The sequence below is a fragment of the Neomonachus schauinslandi genome, chromosome 16, assembly GCF_002201575.2.
Source record: "Neomonachus schauinslandi chromosome 16, ASM220157v2, whole genome shotgun sequence".
NCBI classification, from domain to species: Eukaryota; Metazoa; Chordata; class Mammalia; order Carnivora; family Phocidae; genus Neomonachus; species Neomonachus schauinslandi.
This window is the reverse complement of record NC_058418.1, coordinates 14,506,071-14,518,692: the sequence shown is the minus strand read 5'-3', so window position 1 is coordinate 14,518,692 and position 12,622 is coordinate 14,506,071. Positions and strand designations below refer to the sequence as shown.

Sequence of the window (12,622 nt, the reverse complement as noted above, 5' to 3'; positions counted from 1 at the left end):
TCCTTAGTTTTGTCTTCTCTGAACTAAGCCTGTCTCCAAGGGAAGAGGGAATAAAGCTGAAGAGAGAAGAAAGAAAAGAGTAGAAATGAATAGTGCTTATGATCCTGAGTATGACTGAGGTTATTGGGGTTTTCTCTCTTTTTCCAGGATTACAATAATTTCTTTCCAGGCCATTATATTAGATTTCCTTATCCTGAAACTTTCTTTCACACTGAGCCCCATCCAGGAGCCTGGTTCCAAGCTTCTCCCTTCCAACAGTGGTGGGACGCATAGTCCAGAGCCTTGCTCCATACCATTCTCTTCTTTTTACACCTTTACATACTCATTCAATGAATCAATCGGCAAACCTCGTGCTCAGTCTTTTAATAGGAGCACTTCCCTCAAGGAACCAGGAAGTCATCCCTCATCAGATTTGGGGTTTAGTGAAGTAGAGATATATGAATTTCATAAGTAATATATAACTTTGTTTTTTTCAGCAAGCAGTGATGTTCAGGGATGTGGCTGTAGACTTCTCACAGGAGGAGTGGGAATTTCTGGACTTGAAGCAGAGGAACTTGTACAGAGATGTGATGTTGGAGAACTACAGCCACTTGGTTTCATTGGGTAAGGATGCTCTCCCCCCCCCCCCCCCCTAAATAAAATTCCACTTTATATACAGACCTGTGTATAGACAACTTTTGTATATGCATATAGGATAGTTTTTTTGAATTTACACAACAGTACATAAAAGTAGTTGATACTGAAAAAAACTCTTCTACCTAGAATGCCTCCATCCTCTGCTATAAATTTTCTGGATGCCATTCTGACTTTCTGCTTCTGAACAGAGCAATTTGAACTTTGTAGAATTGGAAATGGGCAGTCCTTTTGTACTGTGGCTAAAGCTTCATCTTCCCCACTCTTTAGACAATCTTGACATATTTCTCTGAGTTTTCCACTTCTTTACCAAGGAACTGGGTCTGAAGTTTGGATATCCTTGGCATAACTAAGTCCTATTTCCATTTTTGTTGTTGTCAACAGGACTCTCTCTTCCTAAACCAACTTTGATTTCCTTTTTGGAACAAGATAATGAGCCTTGGATTGTTGAGAAAGAGTCACCAAAAAGCCTATACCCAGGTAGGTGAGGGAAACTTAGAGAGGGGGAAGCTGCTGCAGGAATAGACCACCTGCTCAGTGAGATGATAGCCCTTAGGCAAGACTGTTCAGAATGTTCTTCAAAGAGGGAGGTGTCCTTTTTTTTTCCCCAGTGACAAGTGTTCTGGCTATAATTAAGATCCAGTTATTTCCCAGTTCCTCTTTCTCTTTTGGTCTTGTATAGTTTCTCCATCTTCTGATGTATGTATTCTTTTCTCTAAATATTACTCATATTATTTTAGCTCCTTTCCAGTAATCTGCCCCCATTTCTTTACTAGTTTCTCTCTCTTCTTTTAAAAGATTTTACTTATTCAAGAAAGAAACAGAAAGGCATGAGCAGGGGGAGGAGCAGAGAGAGAGAGGGAGAGGGACAAAGCAGACTCCTCACTGAGCCAGGAGCCCAATGTGGGGTTCAATCCCAGGACCCTGAGGTCATGACCCGAGCTGAAGTCAGATGCTTAACTGACTAAGCTACCCAGGTGCCCCTACTAGTTTCTCTTTGATTCAGTGTTTTATTTATTCATTTTTTAATTTCTCAGATTATAGAATATGTTCATTTTTATTGTGGTAGAAAAATTATTGTGGTAGAAAAAAACAACATACATAACAATTTGCCATCTTAACCATTTTTAAGTGTTCAGTATAGAATTAATTATGCATATAAGAGCTATAGAATTTTTTCATCTTGCAAAATTGAAACTCTATATTCATTAACAATCACTCCCTTTCCCCTCCTCATCACCTGGCAACCATTTTACTTTCTGTTTCTAAGAGTTTGACTGCTTTAGATATCTCATATAAGTGGAATCATGCACTATTTGTCTTTTTGTGACTGGGTTATTTCACTTCACATAATGTCCTCAAGGTTCATCCATGTGAAGGTTGTAGCATATGACAGGTTTCCTTTTTAAGGCCAAATAATATTCAATTGTATGTATATACCATATTTTCTTTATCCATTCTATTGTCAGGACATTAGGTTGCTTCTACTTCTTGGCTATTGTGAATAATGTTGCAATGAACATGGGTGTGCAAATATCTCTTCAAAATCCTGTTTTCAGTTCTTTTGGATATATACCCAGAAGTGGAATTGCTGGATCATATGGTACCTCTATTTTAATATTTTGAGGAACCTCTATATTGTTTTCCATAGTGGCTGCACCATTTAACATTCCCACCCACAGTGCATGAGGGTTTCAATTTCTCTACATCCTTGTCAACACTCTTTATTTTCTGTTCTTTTTTTGATAGTGGTCATCCTAATGAGTATGAGGTTGATATCTTGTTATGGTTTTGTTTTGCATTTCCCTGATGATTAGTGATACCTTTTCATGTGCTTGTTAGCCATTTGTATTTCTTTTTTGGAGAAATGTCTATTCAAGTCCTTTGCCCACTTTTAAATCAGGTTGGGTTTTTTTTTTTTAATTGTTGTTGAGTTGTAGGGATTCTTTGTGTATTCTGGATATTGACTCCTTACCAGGTATATGGTTAGTAAATATTTCTCCCATCCCATAGAGTGCCTTTTCACTCTCTGGACTGTTTCCTTTGTTGTGATATTTTTAAGTTTGAGGTAGTCCAATCTTTGTGTTTTTACTTTTGGTGTCATATCTAGGAAATCATTGCCAAATGGAGTGTCATGAAGCCTTCCCCCTGTGCTTTCTTCTAGGAGTTTTAAGTTTCAGGTTTTATCTTTAGGACTTTAGTCCATTCTTAGTTCATTTTTGTGTATGGTATAAGGTAAGGATCCAACTTCATTCTTTTGCATGTGGATATCCAGTTTTCCCAGCACCATTTGTTGAAGAGACTGTCCTTTCCCTGTTGGGTAGCTGTGACATCCTTGTTGAAAATCATTTGATGATATATGTAATTCATTTATTTATTTTTGCTAGCCTACTTATCTTTTTAAGTTTTTATTTAAATTCCAGTTAGTTGGGAGGGAGGCAAGATAGTGGTAGAGTAGGGGACCTCATTTCATCTGGTCCCTTGAATTTAGCTAGATAACTATCAAAGCATTCTGAACACCCATGAATTCAGCCTGAGATATAAATTCCAGTTAGTTAACATACAGTGTAATGTTAGTTTGAGATGTACAATTTAGTGATTCAACACTTCCATACAATACCCAGTGCTCATCACAACAAGTGTACCTTTTAGTCCCCATCACCTATTTAACCCACTCCTCCACCAGCCTCCCCTCTGTTAACCATCAGTTTGTTCTCTATAATTAGGAGTTGGAGTGGCTAAAACTAACAACACAAGAAACAACAGGTGTTGGTGAGGATATGGAAAAAGGGGAAGCTTCTTGCACTGTCGGTGGCAATGCAAACTGGTACAGCCACTCTGGAAAACAGTATGGAGGCTCCTCAAAAAGTTAAAAATAGAACTACCATATGATCCAGCAATTGTACTCCTGGGTATTTACAAAAATACTAATTCTAAGGGATACATGCACCCTGATATTTATAGCAGTATTATCTACAACAGCCAAATTATGGAAAGAGCCCAAATGTCCATCAACTGATGAATGGTTAAAGATGTGGTATATATAAACAGTGGAATATTACTCAGCCATAAAAAGGATGAAATCTAGCCTACTTATTTTTGAAGTTAAAGTGCCAAAAATTTGGGGGTGCCTGGGTGGCTCAGATGGTTAAGCGTCTGCCTTCGGCTCAGGTCATGATCCCAGGGTCCTGAGATCGAGCCCCACATCAGGCTCCTGGCTCAGTGGGGAGCCTGCTTCTCCCTCTCCCTCTGCCTCTCCCCCTGCTCATGCTCTCTCTCTCTCTCTGTATCTCTGTGTCTCAAATGAATAAAATCTTTAAAAAAAAAAAAGTGCCAAAAATTTGTCAGATGCAGAGAAAGCCATTTAAAGAATTAGATTAAGGGGCGCCTGGGTGGCTCAGTTGGTTAAGCAACTGCCTTCGGCTCAGGTCATGATCCTGGAGTCCCGGGATCGAGTCCCGCATCGGGCTCCCTGCTCGGCAAGGAGCCTGCTTCTCCCTCTGACCCTGCCCCCTCTCGTGTACTCTCTCTCATTCTCGCTCTCTCAAATGAATAAATAAATCTTTAAAAAAAAAAAAAAAAAAAGAATTAGATTAAGAAGTTGGAGGGTGTCCCTCTCATCTACCCCTTAAACATATCCCCTGCACAAGCCTCCTCTTCATTAGTATTTGGTTTGCTAATCTGTACGTAATACTTTACCAGATGATTAAAAAAAAGTTCCTAAGTAATTTACTGTATAATAGGGGAACCACAAATAACTTCCAAAAGGTACAGAGAAATCAAAAGAAAGTGAGGCTTAAAGATGTAGCCATGGGATTTATCAAAGTGGAGCCAGTAGGTGGAATGTGGGAGTGAGGAGACTGTCAGAGAGATTGCAAATAAAGCCTCATTGTATGTGCTGAGGAAGAGGAGGTAAAGAAGAACTTAGATATGAAGGCTGAGGATTAGGAGAGTGCAGGGCCAGAAAACCAAGTCCTAATTATCAAAAAGGTCAGCAGTGGCACATATCTGTGAAAACAGGAGGATAAAAAGCCACCAAAGGCTGTGACATTTGACATGTCGTCTTCAAGGACCTTAAAAGTTCATTGGGCAGAAGTGAGATTACAAACGAAAGGCACCAAATAATTATTCTTCATTTGAAATGTGAGGGATAGAGAAGAAATTGTTTTTCTTTATTAAAAAAAATACATTTCTGAGATCTTAGGGGCATGTTTCAGATATTTTAGTCATAATATATTGTGAAGTTAAATGAGGCATATATTTGTTTAAATATGATATTGAAGGGCATCTGGGTGGCTCAGTTGGTTAAGCGTCTACCTTTGGTTCAGGTCATGATCTCTGGGTCCTGGGATTGAGTTCCACATTGGACTCCCTGCTCAGTGGGGAGTCTACTTCTCCCTCTACCCCTCCCCCCTGCTTATGATCTCTCATTCTCTCAAATAAATAAATAAAACTTTAAAAAAAATAAAAAATAAATATGATATTGAGCAGTCATTTTATAAACTTTATGCATGTAGGAAAAGAGGGAATAGAAGTGACATTTTTCTTGCTTAAAGAAAATTTGCAATTTGGTAGAAGTAAATCCTGTTGTTTTTGGAAATACTATATAGCATTATTCTTTTTTACTTTAAAAGTTTATAAATATTGGGTTGCCTGGGTGGCTCAATCAGTTGAGTGTTGGACTCTTGATTTCAGCTCAGGTCATGATCTCAGGGTTGTGGGATCAAGCCCCACGTTGGGCTCTGCACTCAGCACAGAGTCTGCTTGAGATTCTCTCCCTCCCTGTCCCCCCCAAAATAAATAAATAAATCTTTAAAAAAGGTTTATGGGGCGCCTGGGTGGCTCAGTTGGTTAGGCGACTGCCTTCGGCTCAGGTCATGATCCCAGGGTCCTGGGATCGAGTCCCGCATCGGGCTCCCTGCTCTGCGGGGAGCCTGCTTCTCCCTCTCCCACTCCCCCTGCTTGTGTTCCCTCTCTCGCTGTGTTTCTCTCTGTCAAATAAATAAATAAAATCTTAAAAAAATAAAATAAAAAAAATAAAAATAAAAAAGGTTTATAAATATTTAGTAAAATATAAGAAAATGCAAACTTGTAATTGTATCAACTAGAGAAAATCACAGGATTGCACCATGCAGACTTCACTGTATCATGGATAACTTTCCTTATTTGTAATCTGGATCACAATTTTTAGTTACTTAGTATTCTGTCATATGGATTTTTTCATGTACTTCACCAAAATCCCAATGATAAATATGGAGATTATCTTTAAAAATTTGCTATTAAAAATACAGCTTTACCACTTCACAGCTACTAAGATGGCTATAATAAAAAAATAATAGCAATTGTTAGCAAGGATGTGGAGAAGCTAGAACCCTCATACATTGCTGGTGGGAATGTAAGGTGGGGCAGCTATTCTGTTTGACAGTTTCTCAAAAGGTTAAACATAGAGTTACCATTTTACCCAGCAATTATACTCCTAGGTATTTACACAAGAAAATCAAATGTCCCCAGAAAAACTTGTACATGACTGTTCATTGCAGCATTATTCACAATAGCCAAAAAGTAGAAACAACTCAAATGTCCATTAGCTGATGAATAGAAAAATAAAATATGGTATAGCCATACAATGTAATATTATTTGTCACTAGAAAGGAGTGAAGTACTAATATACACCACAATATGGATGACCCTTGAAAATATATGTTAAGTGAAAGAAGCCAGATACAGAAGACTATATATTGTATGATTCCATTTATATAAAATGTCCAGAACAGGCAAATCTGTAGAGATACAACGTAGATTAGTTGTTGCCTAGGGCTGGTGAGATTGGGGGCAATGGGAAGTTACTGCTGAAGGATACAGCTTTCTTTTCGATTTTGAGATGATGAAAATGTTCTAAACTTGACTGTGGTGATGGTTGCACAACTGTGTAAATATACTAAAAATCACTGAATTATGTTCTCTAAATGAGTGAATTGTATGGAGTGTGATTTGTATCTCAATAAAACTGTTAGAAAAGAACATGATCTCCGTTACTCTCTTCTTAATTATACCCTTCTCTGATTTTTAAAAATTATTTTTAATTACAAAAGGTATATATACATGCATTCTTCTTTGTAAAAACAGATATTGCATTGATTGATTGATTGGCTATCTATATGTCTTCTTTGGAAAAATGTCTATTTAGGTCCTCTGTCCATTTTTTAATCGAATTGTTTGTGGGGATTTTTGGTGTTGAATTGTATGTTCTTTAAAGATTTTTTTTTTTTTTGAGAGAGAGAGAGCAGAGTGAGCGAGAGAGAACACGAGTGGGGGGAAGGGGTGGAGGAAGAGGGAGAAGCAGTCTCCCCACTGAGCAGGGAGCCCAGTGCTGGACTCCATCCCATGACTCTGGGATCATGACCTGAGCCGAAGGTGGATGCTTAACTGACTGAACCACCCAGATTCCCTATCCACCAATCTACTTTCTATTCGTATGAGTTCAGCTTTTTAGATTTCACATATAAATGAGATCACTTTCTCTTTATGACTTATTTCACTATGCATAATGCCCTTAAGGTTCATCCATGTTGTCACAAATGGCAGGATTTCCTTCTTTTTTATGACTGAATATAAACACGACCTTTTCTTTATCCAGTCATGTGTCACGGGACACATAAGTTGTTCCATGTCTTGGCTATTGTGACTAATGCTACAATGAACATGGGGGTACAAATATCTCTTCAAGATAGTGATTTCATTTCCTTTGGATACATACTCAGAAGTAGGATGATTGGATCATATAGCAGTTGAATTTTTAATTATTTGAGGAACCTCAATACTGTTTTCCACAGTGGCTGTAATAATTTACATTCCCACCAACATTGTACAAGGGTTCCCTTTTCTCCACATCCTGGCCAGCACTTGTTATCTCCTGTCATTTTGATAATAGCCATTCTGTCAGGCATGAGGTGATATCTCATTGTGGTTTTGATTTGCATGTCCCTAATGATTAGTGATGTTGAGTACATTTTCATGGACTCAGCCATTTGTATGTCTTTTTGGAAAAAACGTCTATTCAGGTCCTTTTCCCATTTCTTAGTCACACTATTTTTTTGCTGTTGAGTTGTATGAGTTCCTTATATGTTTCGGATATTAAACCCTTATCAGATACATGGTTTGCAAATATTTTCTCCCTATATGAGAAATCATTTATGCTTGGGATTATCGGCGGTGGACATCAAGAGAAGAGAAAAAAAATCAAAGACCTATTTAAGAGCTAGGCAAGGGGCGCCTGGGTGGCTCAGTTGGTTGAGCGACTGCCTTCAGCTCAGGTCATGATCCTGGAGTCCCGGGATCGAGTCCCACATCGGGCTCCCTGCTCGGCAGGGAGTCTGCTTCTCCCTCTGACCCTCCCCTCCTCATGTGCTCTCTCTCTCTCTCATTCTCTCTCTCAAATAAATAAATAAAATCTTAAAAAAAAAAAAAGAGCTAGGCAAGATTTTCTGAATGTTGAAGATCTGATGCTAGAATAATGCTTACCTTTTGGCCTATGCTTCTCAGCCTGGCACTACTTTGATGTCTTCAAAATAGTTTGCCTTATCCAATTTCATCATTTTTGTGAAAATATTTTTTCTTTATTATAATTAACACTTATTAAAATAGCATTTAATTTTTTTAGGGACTTTACCCAAATTATTCTCTTCTTTTTATTATAGAAATTTTCAAATATTTGCAAAAGTAAAGAGAATAATATAATAATGTACCTATCACCGAGGTTCAGACAGTTTCCATTATTTTCCCAATCTCACCCTAAATTACTCTTAATTTTAGCAATTAACTTATGTTAGGTGTTACCATCATTTTACAGATATGGAAGTGGGACTTAGACATTGTAAATAATTCTTCCAGTGACACAATCCTTGTAATTAGCAGAGCCGAGACTTGAAATCCAGTCTCTGTGATACAGTTCCTTGGATCTTCCCTCTACACCGCTTTGCATTTTATTCTGTCATGCTATCCGAAGGTTGCTTTCACTTCAGACTGTCAGTGGCTATTGCCATCAGTGAGTCTACTTGTTTCTTATCCTTGGTGAGCATCTTCACATGCCAAGCAAATAAATGGTATTTTACACAGTCTCTACTCTAGATATAAAAACTACCTCCTTGTCATCTGCTCATAGCAGACTCATTGAGCCCTTTGAACTTTCCCCAGGATATTTTCCACTTTGAATTGCCACCGTCTTGCTTCATCAACTAACACCCAACATTCTTTTTATTACAGAATTTATGGCTCACTAGCCACCAAGACACCCTTTGTCCCGTTGGAGGGTATCCTCTAGTTTCCCCACATCAGCAAATCTATATGTTCATAATCACATGAAACTTAAGTTATATAATTTTGCTACAATGCATAGAACATCATAAAGATTCTTTTAAAATAATGATTATGGAACTTAATTGTTTTCCCTGTTAACTTCCTGATATTTTCCTATATCCCCATTCTAATTCCTTTTCCTTAACCCTCACCATTCAATAGTTACTTATTAAATACCTGTTTTATATATATATATATATGGTAGATATTGTGCTAAAAAGCTGATTAAATAATAGTGAAACAAACATGGTGCCTTCCAATAGGAATCTTATAGCCTAGTGTAGAAAATGAGAAAAATAAATGAGGGAAAAATTGTGAAGATTATGGTTAGTCATCCTGGACTAGAATAAGATTTGGTGTTGTCTGACGCTGTTTGAGAGGAGGGATTTTTAGTGTTATTTGTAATTATATTTACACTGAGAGCAGAAGGATGAGAAGGGGCCAGCCATACAAAGACAGTACCTGCCAGAACAGCAATGCAAATCACGCTAATGTAGAAAAGTTTTTTATCTGCTTTTGGAACAGAGCATAGTGAACTGGGGAAGAGCATGGTTCAGTAATATGTTAGCTAGGGCCAGCTCATGACATCACCTTAGAGTTAATGTTAAGTTATTCAAATGTTATACTAAGTGCAAAGGAAAACCTTAGTGATCTTCCACTTTCAGATTACATCAGAATCATTAGAGATTTTTCTTAAAGTCAAGGCCTGTTCCTGTAGATTTTGATTCAATTGCTTTGAAGTGATACTTCTACTATTTGTATTTTTAACAGTCTTCCCAGTAATTCTGATCTGAAGCAACATTTTAGAAACAGTTAACCTGCTTCTTTAATCACCTTCTTTGTCCACATTCACCTTCCATGGTTATATTTGAGATCTTTCCAAGCCATCAATTTCTTATAGGTATTGTGCCAATATCCCTATTTCAGAAATTTTGTTCTTCCAGGAACTGGAAAAAATGCATGTTTTCTTTCTCTCTCACTTCTCAGATGTGAAATCCCAATGTGCAACAAAGGAGTTATCATCAAGGGATGACAATTATGAAATGAAGTTATCTCAAAGGAAGAAAATGGAAAGACTTACAAGCTATGACTTTGGATGTTCCATTTTTCAAGATGATTGGAAGTATAATCATCATTTTCAGACAGAACAGAGAAATCAAGAAGAATATCTTAAAGTTGTGACAATCACCCATGAAAATATGCAAAGTCTCAGTCAACAAATATCCTATAGTCTACATCAGATATATCATACTAGGCAAAAACCCTATGAATGCAGAGAACGTGGGAAAGTCTTCAATTACCACTCACTGCTAATTCACCATGGGAGAAATCACACCAAAGAAAAATGCTATGAATGTAAGGATTGTGGAAAGGCTTTTAGCAGTTGCTCAAAACTTACTGGACATCAGAGAATTCATAATGGAGAAAAACTCTATGAATGTAATGAGTGTGGGAAAGCTTTCCACCACCCCTCAAATCTCATTTGACATCAGAGAATTCATACTGGAGAAAGACCCTATGAATGTAAGGAATGTGGAAAGGCTTTTAGTCGCGGCTCACACCTCACTCTACACCAGATAATTCATACTGGAGAGAAACCCTATGAATGCAAAGAATGTAGAAAAGCTTTCAGTTACCACTCATCCCTCATTCGACATGAAAAAACACATACTAAAGAAAAACACTATGAATGTAAAGAATGTGGGAAGGCTTTTAGCAACAGCTCAATTCTTAAGGGACATCAGAGAGTTCACAGTGGAAAAAGACCCTATGAATGTGGGGAATGTGGGAAAGCCTTCCATCACCACTCAATCCTTATTCAACATCAGAGAATTCACACTGGAGAAAGACCCTATGAATGTAACAATTGTAATAAAGCTTTTCGTTATCATTCAAATCTTATCGGACATCAAAAAATTCATTCCAGAGCAAAACTCTTTGAGTGTAAGGAATGGAATGTAGACAGTCCTTTAGTCATAACAGAGAACTTTCACACCATTAATGAATTCATACTGGTGAAAAACTTTATGAATGTAAGGAATGTGGCAAATCTTTTGGTCAAGGAGCACAACTTATTCATAATCAGATAATTCACACTGGTGAGAAACCCTATGAATGTAAGGAGTGTGGGAAGACCTTTATCCGTGGTTCGTGTCTTACTCGACATGAGAAAATTCATATTAGAAAGAAAATCTCTAGTACTGTAATGAATATAGACAATCCTTTCTAAGTAATCTCTTATGGGACATCAGATAATTACTAGATGAGAACTCTGTGAATGTAGCAAGTATAGGAAGGTCTTTTGCTTCATTTTATAATTCGCATCAGAGAATTCATGCAGGAGAAAGGCCACATGAATGTAATATATAATAAATTTTTATCTTAATTCTTACTTATCATGTCAATGATTTATATTAGCATGAAATTATACTCATGTAAATAATGTGGAAAAACTCAGTTTATACTTTATTGTAATTAGTGGATTTTTTATAAACAGTCTTTATAATGAATGTAACAAATGTAGGAAACCATTATGAAGATTTTACTTTAGGGCATTATAAAAACATTCTTTAATATGAAAAATATGGGGAAGTCATCGGTAACCACTTATCTTTTATTAAACATCAAAAAAAAAAAAACACCCCACTTTGACAGAAAGGCAATAGAATAATAAATCAAGTAAAAAAGTTGAGCTAAAACAAAATACACTATTAACTCGGTAATTTAAGGAAGAAACTAAAAGTTCAAAATACAGAATCTTTAGTAATGAGTGATATTGAGAGTACTACATATCAAATGCTGTGTAATGTGACCCAAAGCTGTACTGATAGAAAAATGTATATCCTTTGATACATGCATATAATTTAATAAACAGAAAAATAAACTACATGTAAAACACAGGAAGGTAGAAAGCAAATAAAATAACTTCCAAAACAAGAGAAGAATTAATAAATGTAGAGATTAAATCGAGTCAACACTAGTCTAGATTTAGTCCATAATCCAGAAGTGTTCTTTCTAGAGGTCAGAATATGGGTGTGGTCCAGAAAAAAAATTAAAAACTAAAGACATTATGAATGAGGAATTTTATATAACTATATAAACTGAGATTCTTTTTAAACATTCTACTACTTTATACCAGTAAGTTTGAACATCTACAGCAGGATTTTCACACTGTTGACATTTTGGATCAGATAACTTTCCTACATTGGATCAGATAACTCTTTGTTGTGAGAGGTTATCCTGTGTAGTGTAGGGTGTTCATAGTAGCATCCCTGTCCTCTGCTCACTAGATGTCAGTATTAATCCCCTTCCCTCTAATTGTGATAACAAGAATGTTTCCAGACATTTAAACGTCTGGGGTGGAGGACAGTGTAAGATTGCCCCCAGTTGGCAATTACTGATCTACATGAAATTAATCATTATCTAAGAAATAACCTAATTTTATTCAGGAAGAAGTAGAAAACCTGAATAAAACATAACCAACAGGAAAAAAATGTTAAAATATTTAAAGATATAGCCCCTTAAAAGTTCTCGAAGGACCAGGTGTTTTTAAGAACACGGCATGCTGGGGTGCTGCATGGTGCAGTCGGTCAGGAGACCAACTCTGGGTTTCAGCTCAGGTCGTGATCTCGGG

The 12,622-nt window shown here is 36.9% G+C and overlaps 1 protein-coding gene across 1 annotated transcript; it reads left to right on the top strand.

Moving 5' to 3' along the window:
* Positions 1-485: 485 nt before the first annotated feature.
* LOC110590212 (zinc finger protein 566-like) lies at positions 486-11,078 on the top strand. The gene is made up of 4 exons (XM_021700967.2): positions 486-603; positions 1,018-1,113; positions 9,976-10,445; positions 10,566-11,078. The coding sequence occupies exons 1-4, from the start codon at positions 486-488 to the stop codon at positions 11,076-11,078; spliced, it is 1,197 nt and encodes a 398-aa protein (XP_021556642.2).
* The last annotated feature ends 1,544 nt before the right edge of the window (positions 11,079-12,622 follow it).

What these genes read in the sequence shown, in the direction of transcription:
- LOC110590212 (XM_021700967.2), top strand. Translation starts at nt 486, where the DNA reads ATGTTCAGGGATGTGGCTGTAGACTTCTCACAGGAGGAGTGGGAATTT. An exon ending in ACCAAAAAGCCTATACCCAG is followed by an intron (nt 1,114 to 9,975) that starts GTAGGTGAGGGA and finishes CTCACTTCTCAG; the next exon opens with ATGTGAAATCCCAATGTGCA. An exon ending in AATGTAATGAGTGTGGGAAA is followed by an intron (nt 10,446 to 10,565) that starts GCTTTCCACCAC and finishes ACTCTACACCAG; the next exon opens with ATAATTCATACTGGAGAGAA.